This window comes from Leptonotus elevatus, chromosome 5, assembly GCF_054856555.1.
Source record: "Leptonotus elevatus isolate MCC_2025b chromosome 5, RoL_Lele_1.0, whole genome shotgun sequence".
NCBI classification, from domain to species: Eukaryota; Metazoa; Chordata; class Actinopteri; order Syngnathiformes; family Syngnathidae; genus Leptonotus; species Leptonotus elevatus.
Window position 1 is genome coordinate 17067544 of NC_141243.1, and position 22749 is coordinate 17090292.

Consider the following 22749-nt stretch of genomic DNA (forward strand, 5'->3'; position numbering starts at 1 on the left):
TAGAATAAAGTCCTTAGGAACTGCTGGCATGTAGGTCATAGCGCTCAGCCTCAAATGTCTGTTTTGCTTCACTTAAACTGGAAATTTGAGATTAAATTGAATTAAAAAATAATAATTTAGGTTAATGGATAGATGGTTCATCGTGAAACTTATACGAGTCCTGACATGTGGGCATAACTGTAGTTTCAACAACTGGAATTATGAAACAAAATCTGGCAAATTAATTTCCTCACACTCATCATCTGAAGAACAATTCTGGCAAACGTAAACAGAGTTGCCAGAGGTGTATTTTTCATTGGCCCATTCTTTGCATATGTGACAACAAACCCCAAAATGACTGAGACAAGTTGCCTAAAACTACCATGTTGGCTAATTCTTGCTCTATAGTTTAAAGTTAGCTTAAAACAAAGGAGCCACTGATGCATGACAAGATGCCTGAATCTCTCCTCTAACGAGTCCACATGATTTGCTACGAGAATTTGTCTATGTACGACGCCTGTTTAAAAATATATGAAGTTGAAATCTTTTACTTTGGGTTGAAAACAGATAACTGGCACTCATGTCAGCTCACAATGTGCTATTCTCTTCTCAGACAGTACACAACCCCTAACCATTTATACGAAGAAAACTAGTATTCCACTTTTTCGTTGTGCCTTCTGGCGGTGAAGAAAATTGCAATGTGACAACTTACCCGTGATACAACTAGCCCCGGTCTCCTACATAGTGCAAAGTATTTTGTAAACACAGAAAGTAAACTAAAGTCGAGGTTGTCAGAACAACTTTTATATGAAACAAACCTGTTGCCAAGTCTAGTCATCCTTATATATGGACATATCAAGCCAGCATATGAAAAAAACCAACTATAAAAAAACATATTAAAACCACCTAAAGTAAAGAAAGTTTAATATACAGAATTAAGCACATTTTGTTTTGATTAAAGCAAGCCCTTCCTGTGCAAGTGTTAAAAATAAAATGCTTATCCAAAATGACTACAGGTATACCTAATACTGGGACATTTTAGGAACTCTCCTATCACCTGCTGTTACTGTCTCACACCGGATACCATTGATAAAAATGGAAAACAATTTAGTGAGCTTGTGAACCTTGAGTCAGTGACAATAACAGGGCAAGATGGAGATTCATCACACTCTAAGTAGCCTGGTGTCAGTGCTACAAGATAATGAGCCATAATGTAGGCCATCAAAACCAGGGCAGAGATCACTGCAGATAGTACTGCTAGCCTCTAAGCACTCTTTAAGTATGCCCATTAATATCTGCACATTTTAAAATGATGGACTCAACAGGAACTGAGTATTCAAGAATCGCACATCCACAGGCGTGCCAACAGACCTCTCATGATACTTTGATTCATAAATGCACTCGACCTGAGAGTTAAAGCCATCAGGCCTTGATAATATTATTTTAAAAATGAATGTATTTCATGCATGTCTTATGCTAATAGCACAATGAATCCAATCACAGAGGTTCAAAATGTGGTCTGTAGCTGTCACACTTTGGAGTCATATTGTAGGTTCTGTATTATTCTGTGTATCTCTGTCTCAAATTCCTGCCAAAAATGACAGTGACATACAATAGCTATTAACTGCTACAGTAAATATTTAAGATGTGATTTTGAGTGTACAGTATAGTGCTGGCTACTCTTGTTCATGTTAAAGGGGAAGTCCACGGCAAAAAAAATATTTACAATAATGTGTTGCATGTGCCTCCACTAGTCTAAATACAGCATTCTGTTTAATATTGCATTTGTGGAATGTGAGTGAAGTAGCAAAATCCAGCAGTTTTTATCCATCTGAGGGGGGCAGCCATTTTGCCACTTGCTGTCGACTGAAAATGATATCACAGTTGCTCAAGTAATAACCAATCACAGCTCAGCTTCAGAAAACGGGTGAGCCGTGATTGGTCGTTACCTGAGCAACTGTAATGTTATTTTCAGTCGACAGCAAGTAAAATAAAATAAAATAAAATAGATAATGATAACTAATGTTTATGTTGCCCAACTGATGTGTGGCTGTGTATTGCTTTACTATAAACGACTATTGGCAACTGCAGCCTCATTCTTGTCAGAGAACACTCTGCTGATTGGATAAATTGCAGCTTGTGTCGTCAGACACAAAAACATAACTACCGCGCTCCATGATTTTTCCCCACTTTTGTTAACATTTGAGCATTGGTGAAAGTATGTGCAACACTGAGTACAATTCTAGATTATTTTTGTTGTTATTGAAGCCAAAAACATGTCACAATGAGTAATGTTTGTCGTGGAAATATATTGGATGACTCATTGTTTTGAGTTACCTTCAATATGGAGGAGTGAGAGCTGAAGCTGACAGTGAAAGGCCTTAAAACAATCCCATGTGTGGTGCCAAAGTCAAACTCATTTGAATGAACAAACAGCAGCAAGAGGGGGCAGAAAGCCCAAGGCATAAGAGCACAGCTGCTCAACAGAAAACCATCCAACACTGACAGAGGCAAGACAAGGATATCTTAAGAGAAGTGGAAAGAAAAAGTATAGTAACTTTTCTTGGTAAAAGAGCAATGATTTTGTAAAAGTGAAGTCTACTTAAATTAGAAACGGAGAAATTAAGCGATGCATTCTTTAGAAAACACTGTAATTTTCAGACACAACACACCTGCTCGACCGGAATGCAGCCTCCAGCTCATCCACACATGCGAATGGAAAGTGGAGCAGGCGGAGAGAAGAGAGAGGAAGTGGGAGTTTAAACAGCATGGAAGAGAGACAGAAAGAGATGAGCACAGCATGCAGTGAGAAGGGCAAATGGCAGGACAAGCTGCCTCTTTTCCTATTACAGCATATACCTGCATTTGCGGCATTGTAGGAGGCTGCTGACTTCCAAGCATCTTTGGTGTCAGATGCCAGAAGGAGATGGATGGATGACGGCTGATTGGAAAAATTCAAATAGCATGATGCGGAAGGTTTTTGATCTGACAGATGGAGAGGAGTGTGACAGCTCCGCCTTTCCTGGCCAAAGCTTTAGCCGGAGCGGTACTGACCCTGGTTGAGCTTACTCAAGCAGCCCGAGGCACAGAGGGAGCGGACGCTTCTCGGCTCCCAGCATCTACGGCCCTTCATCCCACTCTGCGCGGCCCTGATTCCACTCCACGCTCTTCGAGACGCATCGCAGAGCGGAGGGGAGGGCTGAGGCAGCCACTTTTTCCAGTCAGCATTGCAGTGTACCCGCACACACATGCATATTCACGGCCATACGTACAGTGCCGCCACAAGGATGTGGGGAGGGAACGCAGACGCTCCTTCCAGTCATTCCCATCCCCTTCTCCTGCTTTGCTTCCGGGAACACATACGCCACACACATCCAGAAAGCCTTGCACATTTTCAATTCCCCTCCACGCGCTTCTCTCATTGCAGTGCAGATTGGAGGGGGGGGGGGGGGGGGCGGAGGGAGTTGAAGCAGAGAGGAAACAGGACTGGTCAGGCCGGCCAACATTGATGTACTCAACGAAGACCAGAATGCACAGCCCGCCCGCCTGCTGCTGACAGCAAAAGTCAGCTATTTCTGCAAAGCTAAATGGCATGCTATTAAATTAGGCTGTGATGCTTCAAAAAGAACCTATGTATCAGATTAAGCTAGAAAATATAGTCACAGTTGTATGTCCAAAGGAAAGATAGCAAACACACCATTCTTTCCCTGTCTGCTTTCTCTGAGAGTCTTTTACTTTACTTTTAGTTCCAACAAGAACTCAATTTTACTTTACACTGAGAAGTCATTGTTACTGTACGACCAACGGTGTCACGATTAGAGGCTGGCATTTTTTTCGGGAATCCTGCGGGATGGGAGTGAACTTTATCTTTAATCACGGGATTGGGATGGGACAGGATAAAAACTTCATGGGAGCATACAGGGGAGGGGTTAATTCAATATCCGTTCGGGGAAAAACCTTGGAGAGATACACACATGCACAGCGCAGCCATTTGTATTATTCTTTCCATACGCTGTTTTTTGTTGTTGTAATGATGCAGTTGACCTCCTTAATGGGAGCGGGACGGGAGTAATTCTGAATGGGAGCGGGACGGGAGTTGTTCTCACCGGGACGGTGGACTGGGATGGGACAGGATTGTTTTTTTATTATTGTCCAGGACTGTAACGGGATGGGCTTTTTGCTGTGGGAGTGGGATGGGACTGAAAATCCACTCCTATGTCACCCTAGTATTCAGTAACATCACTCCAACAGTGCCCCAATGTTCATATTTTGGTCCAACATGGGACTATCTTTCATATATTGGCGGCAAGGCATTATATACTGTATATATCCATTACTGTGACCCGCCATTGTGAGATCTTTATTATTAAAATGTAAAATAAATGTGGTGCTTTTATCTTAAGGCAAGCACGAGCAAGAGCATTGTGTCTGAAAGTGACGATTTGGTTCCTCATGTTAGCTATATTATTATTTCCTGCACAGTAAAGAGGAAAAAGGGGCTTTGCCCTGATAATGATTTGGCAGTGCCAAATAGGAACGGATAACATAAGTTTGCAGCTGATGCTCGTATCAGTCAACTTTAAAAATGTGGAAAAATAAATGCACATTGTAGTTTTAATTTTAATATGACTTCTAATAATTTTGTTTAACATGTATGTTTTGATTATCGAAAAAACATGTTATTTTTCCACAAGTAGCAGCTTATTAAAATCATACAATTAACTGCTTTATATATAAATACATTCAATTAATATGTAACACAATTGACGTTAGCATGTTGACATGGCCCACGATGACCACTATAGTTTCTCAAGTGGTCCTTTGGCAAAATTGATTGCCTACCCCTGATAGTCAGATGATTTGGTATATTGGCACAGTGGTTCTCAGAGTGTATGCATTTTTGTTTGTTTGTTTTTTACTAATGTAGTGCAAATAAGATTGCAGAGCCCAGGGAGTCCGGCGGTCCAACAGTCACTACTAAGTCACACCGCTTTTCAGTAGACCATATGCTTGTACGTTAGTATGTGCAGTACCTGTCTCTAACAAAACCATATATTAAATTTTAAAGTGAGGAAAAACAGGGAAACATGAAACTTCCAAATACATAGACTAATTCATCATTATAAGAAAATTGCTGGCATCATGTAAAAACATGTAGTAACAGCAAAAAAAAAAGAAAAGGTTGTGGTGGTTGGAAAGTGAGGTAAGAACTGCTGACAAGGAAGATTTACTGGACTGTAAATAATAATAATATAGCCTAAATGTCCGGAAGCACATTTGAAGAGGCACTGATGCAAAAACGCTCAATTAATTTGATACTTGACCATAATTATTCTGTTCTTCAGCGCATTCAGTGTAACCAAGCGAGTGGGAACAGTAACCTTTGAGTGATGCATACTCATTTTATCAATGCTCTTTACAAATATTTTTTTAAACTTTTTCCACAATTAATGTGACCTATAACAACTACATTATATTTTTGGGGGTTAATTTTTTTTCGGGGGCTAAAAATTAACATCACATTGAAATTCATGTTAAATGAGAATTAGCATACACCTGTCACCATTTAAACTGCATTCAACTGTTAGGCAATCACATTATCTCAGTTGTTTATTTTTACTTCCCCTCAAAACCATTTTTAAATCACTTGAGCTGTACAGGCTATACAGCAGGCCACAATAGTGGTGGAAAGTTTTGAAATGAATGAATATTGGTCTTGGTGTAGACTTTTTTTTTTAATCCACTGCAGTTCTAATCAATCTGTTCTATGTGAATATGGATAACATGAGGATCCCATATTCCTACAGAGTAAGTAGGAACTCTGAAGGTAAAATCTGTGTTGGTCTAAACAATGCTGAGCATTCTCTGTAAATGTCAATGTTAAACAGGTATTCACATTTCCCTGTTTATTTGCTTGAAGAGAGATAGTTAAAAGCGGATCGAGGAGATGAACTAAACCAAGAGCCAACTGACTCATTAAGCCACTTACTGCATTAAGACGCAGGAACACAAACCATTCCAACAGCCTGAGAGAGAAAGTATTGAGCTCATTAAAACCAGACAAATGGCTTAGTTGAAGAAACAAACCTCCACAGTTCAGAAATTAAACCAAAGAGAAGCTGACATTTTCAAAAGTTTGAGCTATTCACCTCAGCCAATTATAGGAGCCGACGATGTACAAATGGTATTGATCCATGGTGGCAAAAAAAACAAAGACATTATGCTCCACTACTTTCTCACCATCACTGTAAAAAGAAGTCAAAAATAAAGTCTCCAAGAAACACTTGAAAACCAATTGCTTCCTGTGCAAACTGGCAGTAACATAGGAAATTCAACTCAATGAAATCAGAAGCAAATACTTCATATCGCTACATAAAACAACACAATGCAACTAGAAAAATTCCCGCGGAAATTTTGAATGGGCCTGCTAACTCTTTTCAATGAGCTGAACAGTTTAAACTTTCAACCATTGAAATCGCTCAAGAAATGTGCAAGTTAACCATAATCTACTAAAAGTATTACTGCCCCTTTAAGAAACATGCACATTCACGCACTCACATTTGATTTTAACCAACATTTCAATGAGCTGAACAGTTTAAAATTTAAACCATTGAAATCGCTCAAGAAATGTAAAAGTTAACCATAATCAACAATATGTTACTGCCCCTTTAAGAAACATGCACATTCACGCACACACATTTGATTTTAAGTAACATTTCAATGAGCTGAACAGTTTAAAATTCAAACCATTGAAATCGGTCAAGAAATGTGGAATCTACCATAATTAACAGTATCTCACTGCCCCTTTACAAAACATGCACATTCACGCACACACATTTGATTTTAAGTTGTGAGGAGACGTCACGCACCAACACTCCATTGATTTGTATAGGATTACGCTCACCTCAAACAAAAGCCTCTCGCGACTTAACGGTTGAAGATGCAGATTCCAGAAATGGCTCGTTAGAACGGCAAGGGTTTGGGGAACGCGAGCATGTTCTCAGTTTTTTAATCGGATGAAAAATGACCAAATGAGAGCAGGTTGAAAACTTATGATTGATCGAAAATGAAGAGGCAAAAAGGGCGAAAATTACATTGAAAAGAGATCAAAAATGTGCGACTTCTCCTCGCTTAAAGTGAAAATAAAGGTACTAAATGACACCTTAGCCAAATAAAACTTAGTTCTTCAGAAAGCAGAGGCTTGTGGCTACAAAATGTGCGAATTTGATGTCTAGTGAGCAAAGATTGTGGCCATGGTGACGAGTTGAAGTGAAACTTGAAATCTATTTTTTCTCTGTCTACACTCTGATTATGGGCCTGCTAAGCGGAGCAAGCAGCAGCGAAGCTGCTGCTTGCGGAGCAAGCAGGCACATATTACTATCCACCCTAGAAAAGGGTTTATTATGGGCCTGCTAAGCGGAGCAAGCAGCAGCGAAGCTGCTGCTTGCGGAGCAAGCAGGCACATATTACTATCCACCCTAGAAAAGGGTTTATTATGGGCCTGCTAAGCGGAGCAAGCAGCAGCGAAGCTGCTGCTTGCGGAGCAAGCAGGCACATATTACTATCCTAGAAAAAAGGGTTTAATATTTTTCTTATTTTTATATCATCTTCCAGCGACTTTTCCGCAAAAATAGGGCCCGAACCGTAGATCGCACCGGGACAAAAGAGGTATCAAACGATGCGGCTCGATCTGACTCGCTGCGCTATTATTTTTATAAGAATTCCCAGTTACCATGGCGACGCTATTCCCAAAAAACTCCCAAATAAAGTCCCATAGGAATGAATGGGAATCCGAAAGAGATCAACTCCAATCAAGCACCTTTTTCAAAGACACGCTGCGCGCGCATACATTAACCGACCGATATGAAAATTAGCTCATTTTGTTGGAATTTTTGTCATCTTTAGCTCAGTGTCAAAAAAAAAATTAAGGAATGAAAGCTCTCCCCCCTGTGCGGGTTCAAAGACAGTGAGCAAAGGGTGAAAGTCGCCTATTTAGAGTGTGACTAATTAAGGTCTGAGTGCTGGGAACCAAAAAATATATTTCCAAAAGTTTCACTTCAACTCGTCACCATGGCCACAATCTTTGCTCACTAGACATCAAATTCGCACATTTTGTAGCCACAAGCCTCTGCTTTCTGAAGAACTAAGTTTTATTTGGCTAAGGTGTCATTTAGTACCTTTATTTTCACTTTAAGCGAGGAGAAGTCGCACATTTTTGATCTCTTTTCAATGTAATTTTCGCCGTTTTTGCCTCTTCATTTTCGATCAATCATAAGTTTTCAACCTGCTCTCATTTGGTCATTTTTCATCCGATTAAAAAACTGAGAACATGCTCGCGTTCCCCAAACCCTTGCCGTTCTAACGAGCCATTTCTGGAATCTGCATCTTCAACCGTTAAGTCGCGAGAGGCTTTTGTTTGAGGTGAGCGTAATCCTATACAAATCAATGGAGTGTTGGTGCGTGACGTCTCCTCACAACTTAAAATCAAATGTGTGTGCGTGAATGTGCATGTTTTGTAAAGGGGCAGTGAGATACTGTTAATTATGGTAGATTCCACATTTCTTGACCGATTTCAATGGTTTGAATTTTAAACTGTTCAGCTCATTGAAATGTTACTTAAAATCAAATGTGTGTGCGTGAATGTGCATATTTCTTAAAGGGACAGTAAGATACTTTATTTGATCTTGATTATGGTTAACTTTTACATTTCTTGAGCGATTTCAATGGTTGAAATTTTAAACTGTTCAGCTCATTGAAATGTTAGTTAAAATCAAATGTATGTGCGTGAATGTGCATGTTTCTTAAAGGGGCAGTAATACTTTTAGTTGATTATAACTTCCACATTTCTTGAGCGATTTCAACGGTTGAAATTTTAAACTGCTCATTGAAAAGAGTTGCAAGAGTTAGCAGGCCCATTCAAAATTTCCGCGGGAATTTTTCTAGTTATTTTTCTTCCATATATTATCTTCCACCGACTTTTCCGCAAAAATGCGGCCCGAACCGTAGATCGCACCGGGACAAATGAGGTATCAAACGATGCGGCTCGCTCTGACTCGCTGCGCTATTATTTTTCTAAGAATTCCCAGTTACCATGGCGACGCTATTCCCAAAAAACTCCCAAATAAAGTCCCATAGGAATGAATGGGAATCCGAAAGAGATCAACTCCAATCAAGCCCCTTTTTCAAAGACACGCTGCGCGCGCATACGTTAACCGACCGATATGAATTTTAGCTCATTTTGTTGGAATTTTTGTCATCTTTAGCTCAGTGTCAAAAAAAAATTTAAGGAATGAAAGCTCTCCCCCCTGTGCGGGTTCAAAGACAGTGAGTGAAATATCCTTTATCCCATGTGTGTGTATTGCATGAGCTAGAGCGGACCAATTAAGAAACAGAGTGAAGACAGAGAAAAAAATTGATTTCAAGTTTCACTTCAACTCGTCACCATGGCCACAATCTTTGCTCACTAGACATCAAATTCGCACATTTTGTAGCCACAAGCCTCTGCTTTCTGACAAACTAAGTTTTATTTGGCTAAGGTGTCATTTAGTACCTTTATTTTCACTTTAAGCGAGGAGAAGTCGCACAATTTTGATCTCTTTTCAATGTAATTTTCGCCGTTTTTCCCTCTTCATTTTCGATCAATCATAAGTTTTCAACCTGCTCTCATTTGGTCATTTTTCATCCGATTAAAAAACTGAGAACACGCTCGCGTTCCCCAAACCCTTGCCGTTCTAACAAGCCATTTCTGGAATCTGCATCTTCAACCGTTAAGTCGCGAGAGGCTTTTGTTTGAGGTGAGCGTAATCCTATACAAATCAATGGAGTGTTGGTGCGTGACGTCTCCTCACAACTTAAAATCAAATGTGTGTGCGTGAATGTGCATGTTTTGTAAAGGGGCAGTGAGATACTGTTAATTATGGTAGATTACACATTTCTTGACCGATTTCAATGGTTTGAATTTTAAACTGTTCAGCTCATTGAAATGTTACTTAAAATCAAATGTGTGTGCGTGAATGTGCATGTTTCTTAAAGGGGCAGTAAGATACTTTATTTGATCTTGATTATGGTTAACTTGCACATTTCTTGAGCGATTTCAATGGTTGAAATTTTAAACTGTTCAGCTCATTGAAATGTTAGTTAAAATCAAATGTGTGTGCGTGAATGTGCATGTTTCTTAAAGGGGCAGTAATACTTTTAGTAGATTATGGTTAACTTGCACATTTCTTGAGCGATTTCAATGGTTTAAATGTTATTTTTATTGCGTGTTTCCACGCGAGTTAGCAGGCCCATTCAAAATTTCCGCGGGAATTTTTCTAGTTCTTAATTGGTCCGCTCTAGCTCATGCAATACACACACATGGGATAAAGGATATTTCACTCACTGTCTTTGAACCCGCACAGGGGGGAGAGCTTTCATTCCTTAATTTTTTTTTTGACACAGAGCTAAAGATGACAAAAATTCCAACAAAATGAGCTAAAATTCATATCGGTCGGTTAACGTATGCGCGCGCAGCGTGTCTTGGAAAAAGGTGCTTGATTGGAGTTGATGTCTTCCGGTTTCCCATTCATTCCTATGGGATTTTTTGGGGGAGTTTTTTGGGAATAGCGTCGCCATGGTAACTGGGAATTCTTATAAAAATAATAGCGCAGCGAGTCAGAGCGAGCCGCATCGTTTGATACCTCATTTGTCCCGGTGCGATCTACGGTTCGGGCCGCATTTTTGCGGAAAAGTCGTGGAATAATAAAAAATAATAAACCCTTTTTTCTAGGATAGTAATATGTGCCTGCTTGCTCCGCAAGCAGCAGCTTCGCTGCTGCTTGCTCCGCTTAGCAGGCCCATAATTACAGCTGAATCTCAAAAATGGATGAATCTGTGCGCTGACTTGACTTGACTCAATGACTCAATGACTGACAGCGACAGACTCTGGAATCCAGTAGTAAAGGCTCCTAACAGCTATAGTTTACAGAGAAAAGGTTGAAAGACATTTAATTATCTTAATGTATTTAAACTGAGCTGAATGGACACTGTATGATAGATGAGGAACGTATTGTTAATGCCATGCAATTAACTAGATAGCTCAGGACAAAGACTTTCCCACAAATCACACATTTAATTCTGTGTCATTATTTATTGCATGGTCTTTACAATATTCCTAAAATTGATCAGGAATCCCACAAAACTGTCGATAACAGACCTTACGCAATGTTTATATTCAGACTGTTTGCACGTACTGTATATTTTACTGTGCTATAATAAATACGGTAATGTAAAATTTGCCCAAATGGAGGCTTTTGTCATTTGTACGTTAAGGCATCGTCCATGTTGTACCAAGAAGGAAAATTGTCTTATATGCTTATATACAAGACACAGCAGAAGGAATACTGTACGGTGACCCCTGGGATAAGGACCGCGAATAACAAAATTCCGCCCATAATTAATACCCATTGAAATACTCAAAATAAAAACAAACGCTGACAAACATTCAGTATACGTTTTCTACACACACAAAAAAGGGGTAAATGGTGAAAATAATCCTGGGGGGAAAACTAAATTATGAAAGAAATCGTAAAAAATATATATATATTGAGGGGGAAAAATGGGCAAATATGTGAATCTGTGGGTACAAAACCGCGAGTATGCGAAGGTCAACTGCAGTGTTTCCCACCCATGTTAATACTTGGGTGGACCACCCAAGTAAACTGTCCGCCGCCTAAGAAGTTTGCAAGAAAATTTAATAAAAAAACATTTTTTAAACGACCGGATATACCGCATATACCGTTAGATATGACAGCCATATTTTATTTATATTATTCTTATTTTTAATACAAAATAAGTGCAAAAATGTTTACTCTGAAAATTCACTAGCATGCACGATATGAAGTGTAAAATGACCCCAACATTTTGGGGGAGGGGGGATACCCCCCAAACCCTAACCCTCAACATCAAAAACCCCTTTGAACGTTCACTGTAGATGATCTAGTAAATCAACCTCCAAGTGCAACTATGCAAGTAATGACATCCAAGACAAACAACATAGTAATCTTGCCAACTACCGTTGGAGCATCAACTCGCAAATAGGGGAAAAAAGTAGGCCAGGGTGCATGACAGATCCTACAGCAAATATGTAAATGAGGCAGCTGCAAATTGATTAGGCACATTACACAATTTCAATTTCACTTGTTATACTCATAGAGAAGAAAAATACATGCCGTGTAATTGTGGAAATAATAGATGGATGAATATCAGCTACTTATAGGATAGACAGTATCTCCTGTACCCACACACAAACACCACACGCACTATACACAACATGCACAAGACGACAAGGAAAGATGAGCAATGTACTTACAAGAGCAAACAGACTCTTTCTATTCAAAAGTTACACACAAAAAAACACCCTATCCAAAAACACCAGAAAACAAAGCGAAGTGCTCGCTAAGAGAGACACGCGTACCAGGATGAGGCGGGAAAACCAGACAGAGTAAGAAGGCGAATGAAAAAGAGCCAGTATGGGAGAGAATGTGTGGGGGTGGGGGTGGGGGGATGACGTTGGAAAAGGGAAGGAGGGGAGGAAAAGGCAAGCAAAAAGCATGATGAAGGTGTTCCTGATCTTTCTTTGCATTGTCTCACATTCAGGACCACGGAGAGGGCACCAGTAAAAAGATGCTACACAAAAATGGATTCAGAACCAAAATTCAGAATACTGTACCAACATACAATATGAAGAATTCTTGACGGGTAAGTATGGAATGGTCCAGCGAAGCATGTAACTAACACCTTAATCACAAACGTACACCACTTTCAATAAAGCATCACCTGAGCCTGAAGGCTTTTATCATTCAACTGCAACACATGAATACAAATTTCAGCTGAGTGCATTCAAAATGACCAGGGAGAAAAGCAATCCACAATGTATGCACAGCAATGAAGATAATGACAAATGTTGGAAGAACTCACATTGTTTTTGAGTGATGTAACAGATGACAGCATTGCTGAAAATGTGCCTGAATCCACCTGTCTAACTTCAATATAATCAAATTACTGTATGTATCTGGTGAGCCTAATGTTCTTTTTCACATTTATATATATATATATATATATATATATATATACATAAAATAAATAAATATATATATATATATATATATATATATAATTTAAAAAAAGGAATAACATGCATTTATTGCGGCAAAATTGTTTTAAAGTCATGTTGGGCGAGATTTGAATATGCAAATTCTTATTTTATATTTTTGTCTGTTTGACATTGGAGAGCCATATAAAAAAAAATCTGAAGTTACGCACATTCACTAAGTAGTAAGTACTTGAATAGATTTTTCACTTAACACTTTCTACTTTTTATGTGGAACATTTTGTTTCAGCTACAGTTTTTTTTTTAATGCTCAATGGATAAAATTTTGTTGAGTTGAGTTCCATTAAGTAATTTTTGGAAGTGCTACATTTTTAATTATGTTTGAGAAATATCTGAGTAATATTATTCTAAAGTAACAGTGCTTTTAGTTTGGCAACTCTACCAACCTGTGATTACAACACACATTCAACATCTTACTTCCTCACGCACCAACGTTGAGGTGAAGGGACAGTTCATACTGAATGAACAGTGCCATCTGCTGAATAAACTCTCACAATGTTGTAAGGCTTTTGAAATCCAATCACATCCACCTGATTAAAAATAAGATGCAGACATGAATGAGAATGAAGACTTACAGGTATAAACTTAGTGTTTACATAGAAGGTTGACTAGTACCTTAAGATTACAAAAAAAAGGATAAGATGTGCCATAAAAGCAAATTGTGGTACCTTAGATCTGGATTCATACACAGGATGTAGTACATCTTTGCACACATTGAGGATCAATAACAGTTATTTTTTCCTAATGAAAAGGGGGAGGTTGATGAACAAAGGTACCTTGTCACTAAGGTGTGTTTGGCCAACAGTGACGAATGGGATTTTCTCTCTGAGCGCGATGAATGCCTGATTCTGATAAGCGCTTACAACAAAGTCACCCACTGTGCACACCCAACCACCAGCCTGAACAGATACTTCATTCATATTCCAACCGTCTTTAGAATTTCATCTTATTGAATTTCCTATCATCCTCCTTCGAAGAATTGCTTGTCATGCAACATTTTAAATGGAACGCACAAATAAAGCTTATAAAAGGTCCTGTGTAAGCTCAAGTTCATATTAATATTTAACAACATATTCTGAGATGCAAAGCCCGTCCCTTAGATTTACTGGCACTGATTGCCAGTCTATATTTAGTGATGTGACTTTCAAATTGGGGGCAGAGAAATATTTAGCCTCACTCGGTCTATCAGCTTCCTCTTCGTGAGAAAGAAGCTTTGTGATACAGCCAGTAAGAAAAGTGGAGGAAGAGGACTGCTTTTCTCCCACAGCTTTTCCCACAGCCTCTGACCATCAACACCAGCCAAGTATGCCTGCCCTTGGAGAGGACAATGCTCTGTTGTCACGCTGCCGGGTTCTCTGCTTTGTTATCCAAAAGCAGCAAAGATACTTGGCTGCCCTCTCCTGGCTCATGTTAGAATGCCAATGGTGTGAAAGAAAGAGGGCGTGAATGGAAACAATACCTCTGCTGAATTTCAAGCAGCAGGGCACGAAGGAGGTCAAAAGTCTATTAACTCTATCTATGTTGACATTAGTCCACAAAGTCTATACAAATACAAATGCTTAATAATTAAATAAAACAAATCACTAAACACATTGCTGCAGTTCACTCCGCCTCTTAGTCACTTAAAGAAACACCTACATCTGCCAGCCAATAAAATGACAGTGACCCCACGACCCCGAAAAAGTGGCTTAAGTTTAGTACAGTATTTCAGCGATGCGCCACTTTCTCCAAATAAGTAACCTCGTGCACACTTACCAGACTGGTCATTCATCATGCGGATGGCTTTGGTTTTAGCCAACTCAAGGGCTGTGATCCATCGCTGCCGCTCCACTTCAGTACTAGCTTTCAGGTGGTATGTGCGGCCATTGCTGCTCAGGACAATATTGCAGGCATCCTCTGTATCGATGTGAGCGGTGGCCAGATTGATTGTCCCACGACATGTGTGTGCCATTTCTGCCTGTGTCCTGCAAAAAGAAAACATGGAGAGGCAAATTGGGACGAGAAATATTTTGTGCACGCTCCACCATTTAATGGCTCGTCGATGTCTAGTCTCTGGAGAACAATTCCAATGTTAACAAAGAGAAACACTGTAGGAATGGTAAATTAAAAACAAACATATAGAGGAAACTATTCTATGGGTAATTGATGGAATAATCTTTTTCTATTCATGTGCGACAGCCCTAAACGAGATGTATTACTTCAACAATACTTTCTTGACACCAATTACTTACTGTATCTCTTAGCCAGGGCCTTTGGTGTCATCTTGTGGCATCTCAGCATTACAGAAAAAAAAAGCCTCACAGGCACGTAGGTTTTGGTCAAATAGCTGAGTATATGTTCCACAGGGGGAAAAAAGGTGAATTTGTGAATAGCAAACCCCGAATAGGCAAGGGCTTAGTGTACTGTAAAATCCAGCAAACAAATACAATAACCACACCCACTACATCCAAAAATAAACTATTTTTTCACAAACAAATCACATATAGCCTATTACACATCTAGTTTGCATACATATATTATACATATACTTATATTACACCTTTGGTTAGCACGCCTTAACCTGACGCAGAAAGTCGTGTAACACAGCTAAAGTTGATTGACGGTGTCAAGAAGTAAACAGTCAGCAAATGAAATAAAAAAAGATATATATGTCATTGTTCCCGTTTGTCATTCATCTCATAGCAGTGCAGTAGTCAATGATGATATACTATATAATATACAAAGATCTGTCTGTACTTCAGAGTAGTGACGCACCGAATATTCGGCCACCAAAATAAAATTAAAGCCGAAAGAATATGGCAGAAAAAGGTTGCGGTGACGTAAGCAAGAAAAACACTGCGAAGCAAGCGTCTGTTAGAATTAAACAGCGTCCGACGTTAACAGTACCATACTGCCCGTCGGCCAATTACAAACATTTGTCGTTGCACCTTAGCGTAGCAACTTAGCTCAAAGTGACCTTTTAACGTTGGCCTATGTTTGATTTGAAATTGTGAAAAGTTACGTTCAACAAGGAGCTCACTGAAGTATTCACAACGGTACACATGATTTTGGTCAATTAAAGAAGAGCTAAGAATAAAACGCGTCGTTCCTGCCTCCTGGGATCGGAAGAACCTTCAAATAAACAGACTCTTTGCTTAAGCTGCGGTGAAGTTGCAGCTTTTAGTCCAAACTTTGCGGTAGACTAGTTTATAAAAACAGCCCTTGTGACCAACTACGAGCATTAGCTAGTATGCTTAGCTTCAGGCAATGGTTGGACATATGATCATAATAGAGAGAGCAGTCTACTTACATACAGGTTTTATTTAACTAATATCCGCAACCAAACTGCAACATCACATTCTAAAATGGTGATCGCCCATTGGTCCATTTAGGAGCATGCAATCATGTGGCCTGTGGGTGCTGAACACCCATTCAATAATTCCAGAGTGAAGCATCACTGCCACCAGCAGCTGCCTCTCAAGGCACTAAGATCGACAACAACTCGAGTCAGTTAAGACTGACAAGGTGGCTAATGGGCTGTAGAAGTTGGCGCTGACTGCCCTCACACAGATTTCACTTGCTGGTCTTAATCCACAACAAGCAACACATTCATATGTGCAGAAAAGGCCACATCAGGGGACATAAGAACCAGTCAACAACATCACAATGTCGTTATGGTGAATATTGTATCAGGGGAAGGAGATAAGGGCAGGTTGTGCGTCAGTCAGAATACAGTTTGTATTTCACCTGTCCTTTGTACACACGTCATCATAAAACAAATCCAACGTGGAGCACATTATGACGGAACAAGAGCTGGTGAATAACAGAGCATGCTGACACAGTGCATACAGGACAGGACGGGGAAATGACACAACACCCAGCTGGAGAATTTAGATTACTTTGTGGTGCATGGCTTACAGTGTTGTATCGCACAACACAGTGGGAGACTCAGTACCAGAAAAATGCTGATGGAGACAAAGGGAACATAAGATAGCAAAGTCAAACAAACAAATTCACAAAGGACATGAGCTAGTACAGGGGTCTGCAACCTGTGGCTCTGGAGCCACGTGTGGCTCTTTTGTTCCTCTCTGCTCTACCTCTCCCTGGGGATCTCTAAAAAAAATAATTTCAAAATTAACTTCACATATTTCTTTTTATTTTTTTTAGATACAATATTCTTCAAAGGAATTATTGATTTTGATTTTTTTTAATGAATTAAATATTTAAAAAAAAAAAAAAAGAAGTTGCCAGAAAAAGATAAAAACCTAAAAATGTCCAAAAAGTGACCAAAGCAGAAATTTACCATAAAATGTTCATGAAATTGCCAAACATTTCAGAGAATTTTATTTAAAAAAAATTCAAAAATGTACCTAAAATGTACAAAAACGAAAGATAGGCAGAAAATTACCATTAAATATTTTTGGAATTCCCCCCAAGAAATCAGTTTTTATTTTTTTTTAAAGGCAGAAAATAAATTGTTTAAAGAGTAACTATAACATCTTAAAAATTACTATAAGATATATACAAAATTGCCACACGAAAAAAGTCAGAAAATTTCTGGCAAAAAAGGCAGAATTCTTTTCATCATAAAGTGTCCAAAAAGGGAGACGAGAATCAGTAAATGACCATAATATGTTCATAAAATTGCCAAAAATGTCAGAAACGTAACAGAAAGGCAGAAAAAGTGTAAAAATTTATGAAAAACGAAATGTGAAAAATTACACGCACTCAAGAAAAAAAATCCAAAAACTTAAGACGGTGGAAGAAAATGAATTTCAAAGTATTGGATGATGCTTATTTTTTGTGTTGTGGTGCAGCTCTAATTAGCTCTTGGGCCCTCAGTACGTTAGACAACATGAACAAACTGTTTCCTTCATCACAATATTCAAATGTTTTGCGGCTCTAGACACATTTTTGGTTATTTATTTGGCCTAAAAGGGCTTTGACAGGAAAGATTGCTGACCTCTGAGCTAGTAGAAGAATAAAACAAGATAGGAAGGACCGGGTTTGTTTATGTGTGCCCTGCAATTGGCTGGCAACCAGTTCAAGGTGTACCTCGCCTATTGCCCGAAGACAGCTGGGATAGGCTCCAGCGCCCCTGCGACCCTTGCGAGGAATAAGCGGTTCTGAGAATGATGGATGGAAGGAAGGAAAGACCGGAGTATCTTCATATACCTGACGTGAAAACAAACAAAACCAACGCTAAAGAAATTAGATCAAACAGGTCTTGTGCCAGTCAGTGGTAAGGATAATAATCATTTTTCAGGTCGGGTTGGACCATTGGCCTCAATCACTTTCATGCGCCCAGTTTGAATTTGGGCTCGAACCCACACCGTGACCACTAAATAAACAGTTGGATTAAACAGAGTGGTGACTTATATTTGTAATGATTTGTTTTTATTTGTTGGGGACTGCTGTGCTGCGTTGAAAAAATATAAATGAAGCCACAAATTAATCAACTTGACTTAACTTTACACAATACAAAAATCAGCAGCTGTTCAACCATCAAACTGGCGACAACAACAACTTCTAGATCGCTGTCGAAGCATCGAGGACCTAGAAAGGTTGCAATTGAGAGAAAGGGCATTCAATTTCAAACAATTAATGTAATGCTCTTTACAAACCCGAAGCAGCATTTGTTACGCTGCCCACACTCCCTGCTGTGGAAACGCACACCAGATCAGTTTACTTAACTGGTGAAAACTTGACTTAACAGTGCTGAACACCCCCCGCTGAGCATCTTCTTTCCTGTGGTTGAGAGGAACAGGCCTGCTCTTCCACAAAAAACCAGAGCAGATTCACTGATATGACAGGTCAAGCAGCATTTAGCCTTTTAATGCCCTGTAATCTTCTCTAAAGCAGCCAGACAGATCTCATTTAAGAGGCGCGTAAGAAGAGCTGAGAGCATTAAAACGAGAAGCAAAAGTAAATTAGGAATTTTATAATGGAATGAAGAATATAAATAATCTAGGTAAGAAGTCCGTTTGGGTGAAAAGGGATCAAGAAGACATGGTTGAAAGGGAATTGGGGGGGGGGGGGGGGGAAAGCCACCCTTGCCCTGTGAAGCCAACAAGTGAAATGGTCCATCTTAATAAAAGTCATTACAATTTAACAGACGCAAGTGCTGAGTGTGGCAGTTGAGGCATTGATTACGTTGTTTTATTGGTGCACTTTGCTTTCTCAGCGACAAGTTAAGGAGCAAAACATTTTGCTTTAACAGCGACAGGCCTTTGGAATGAAAGAGATCACTCACATCACTTGACTGACTGGACCTTAATTGCCCCGAGTATAATTTATGTCAAATGAAACTCAGCTGCTGATAAATATGCATCTGTTTGTCAAGTGATCATATTTTATCAGTGTTATCTTTGAAGTTCACGTCATTACTATATTACTACAATGATTGCACTGATGGTGCCAATTTGACTCTGAAAAGGAAATTGTTAACATTTCATTTAAAAATCAAATGAAATTGGAGGTCAATCAGCATCCTGGGACAAATATTCCACTATTGCTACAATGATATGTAAAGCAAATATTACAATGGTAGTGTCGGGTGATATGACCCTAAAAAAATATGATTTTTTTTTTCCCTCGAAAATCTGATTTAACATTTTTGTTTCCCCATTCCTCTAAGATTTGCTTAAGTTTTCCCGATAACAGAAAAAAAAATTGAAAAAGATTTTTGTCCTGCAATTTTTCCCCCCCACCAACAATAATTTACACAGAGATTACAGATATGAAAATAAGGGGCTTCCTCTTGGAATTTTTTTTTTTTGTCAAAACATGTACGTAAACAGGATCATTAATAAATTAATATTTAAAATGTTCAAAGACTTCACAATTTAACATACCGTAATTGCAACAACAACAAAAAGTCACTGGAGGGCTCCAAAAATTTGTAAATGAGCTCGAATCAATGTGTTATTTTTTTCAGAAAACACGAACTGAACCAAATACTGATTAGACTTATATGTATTAATAATTTTATGTCAGCAAAATAATTGAATGATCTGTTTAACTAAAGATATAGCTGATTTTATCAGAGATGGCCCAAAAAATTGTAAAGATATCACCTAGGCCACTATTTTTAAGATGACAGTATTCTTCATCTCTGTAATTTCAATAGAACAGGAAACACGTCATCCCTTAACATAGAGATAATTTGGTTACAATTAACATGTTGTGATGTCTGACACTTTCTCTATTTTTACTTCTATCACATAAAAAAAAAACATATACCGGTAGATTGCCATTTGCGGAAAAAAACAGCCCTCAAAGTGGACTCGAGTGGAGGATGAGACAACAACTGGTCTGTGCTCAGATGTCGCGCAGTGATGGCAATGGCCTAACAACATAATGGACTATTAATAGAGGGCAGTGGCAGCAGACGGCTCTGCTTTCACCACGGACTCTGACACCCATACCTTTGTGTCAAATAACACGCACCTGATGACAGCAGACAAAGACTTCCTGCTATAGTGTGCTGATACAATAACCCTGGCGGGACTGGTCTTCTAATGTCAAGAATTATGAAAGAATCATAAGGATGCTTAAGAAGATGAGCTACAATGAGGTGGGGAATCTATTACCTGTGGACAGTCAGGCCAGCCTACCAAACTGTTCTATAACAAATTTAGCTACTCTGCAGTTTGAAATCTGGGCCTGTTATAGTGTTTAGGTCCCAAAGCTATAAACAAAGCTATGAATGGCAACAGGTAGTAACACGTTACGGTAATAGTACCTTCTGTCATCTAGAGGAAGAGAAATAATTGGATACTTGACTTATTGCGCCATTTTCAGCAGTAAAAGGTTAATATTTTGTCCAGAATTATTTTTGATAACTTCATTGTTTTTCATGTACAATTAATACATTTTAATACACATTTTTCCACTTGCTATTGACTTAAAATGACATCACCTGTGCTGAGGAAACAGGTAATGACCAATCATTGGCTCAGTTTGCTGACCAAACCCAGAAAATAGGTGAGCCGTGATTGGCTGTTACCTATTTCCTCAACACAGACGATGTCATCTTCAGTCGACAGCAAGTAGCAAAATTGTTTTTTAAAGGTATTCATTGTTCATAAAAACAATGAAGTTATCACAAATTATAGACAAAATATTATCTACTATGTTGAAAATGGCTCAATGAGTCAAGTATCTCTTTAAATTGTTCTGCCTGTTACTACACTTCATGTCATAGCTTGATGAAAAAAGACAAGGTCGTAAATAGAAAATAATTTTGACAGAAAACATATTGAAGGAAAAGGTGAAATCAGATACCACGGCACACATGATCTCTCACAGAAAACATACATACTAACAAAAATAAGTGCGTCGAAAATATTATTTTTTATAGTTTGTGCTTGTGTGTCCCTGCCAGAAGCACCTGAGCCACAGGTGTTAAGCACAATAGCATTGGCACCGTTACAATGACGCGTCTTAAAACGTCACAACCCCCAATTAAAACTTAGTCATTAAAAAACATGTTTGACCATATGTTGACATGGAGCTTGACTCATCAAGAACGTAACGAGCTAGCTTGGCGAGCTAAGGGACGCCGTTGCCGCAATCAATTGTGGTTATGTTTCACAAATGTGACAATGGACATATTTGTGACAAAACGTAGCTCGGGAAGCGGAATGGGACGTGCCGTCGCCGCTGCAACCAGCTGTCACTAGTAACAAAACGGCCACGTTGTTGTGCTTGTCAGCTGGCCGCCTGACAGCGAGAGTTAGCCTGCTAGCCAGCCGGGGTGATGCACCCCCACCTCACGCCAATCGCTGCGTGCCCACTACTAGTTCTTTTCACCAAGCTTGTCGACTCTCGTCTGTCTTTTTACCTGTAATATGACAGCAGGCCGTTGCTTAGGACGAACCATCGCCGCTGGTACCCTTTCAAATAGTTGGTCCATTTGAAAAGCCAACCTTTATAAGTATCCGAGCCTGCTGCTGCTGCCGCCGCTGCTGTTGTTGCGGCAGAAGCGGATGCCGAGCCCTTTCCTTGCTCACTCATCCTCCGCTCAGCCGCACGCAGGTTAGCCGGCGACAGGGACTCCGCCGCCGCCACCGCACCCTGGATAGCGAGCGAGCAAGTCGTCGCTGACGAAAGGGCTAGGCGGAGGAGGGTCCGGGCAGGGAGAGAGCGAGCAGAGTGCCCTCCTTTTCACATGACGCCCGTGTGGTGTTTTACACGCTGGAGGCGGGACGAGAAACGATGGCGACTGACACTTCAAACTGGTGCATTTTCGGAGTTTCTCAATTTCTATTTTGCAAATAAGGCATTTAATTGCTCTGTCACTATAAGTCACGTCGCTGGCAAAGATACATTTGTACTAATCTTTTCGGATCAAATGAGTGAATTCTCAGTTTTTCTTTTGTTACATTTGTTAAAACTGTCGGCATTAACTGAAAATAGGCTACATGAGAAAAATTATGCGTGGAAGTCAACTCTCTGGCCCCATCTTGTGCTTATAATTGGATTTGCTATAAACCACCCTACCTGAGGAAAAGCAGGTGTGACCGGCTAGATTTGTTAATCCCAGTACCACAGACCGCAATATTGTACAACATAGTTTTCAGTTTTGTTTTTTTACATTTGGCTGTGTGTTTATGCTTGTGACGCAATACGTTCTCGGT

General features: G+C 39.5%; 1 protein-coding gene across 5 annotated transcripts in view; it reads right to left on the minus strand.

Moving 5' to 3' along the window:
• The window catches only part of osbp2b (oxysterol binding protein 2b), a 45910-nt gene extending 23638 nt beyond the window's left edge, over nt 1–22272 (minus strand). For 2 of the 5 annotated variants that reach the window (XM_086076471.1, XM_086076469.1), the window contains exons 1-2: nt 21954–22272; nt 14885–15093 (exon numbers count right to left, since the gene is read on the minus strand). In XM_086076471.1, the coding sequence (XP_085932597.1) occupies nt 14885–15093; nt 21954–22126 (382 nt within the window). In that variant the 5' untranslated portion in view covers nt 22127–22272. Of the gene's footprint in view, nt 1–2651; nt 2746–3033; nt 3333–14884; nt 15094–18163; nt 18247–21953 lie in introns of those variants that run through there. The other 3 variants (XM_086076472.1, XM_086076473.1, XM_086076474.1) reach the window with 3 other exon arrangements.
• Nucleotides 22273–22749: the final 477 nt, after the last annotated feature.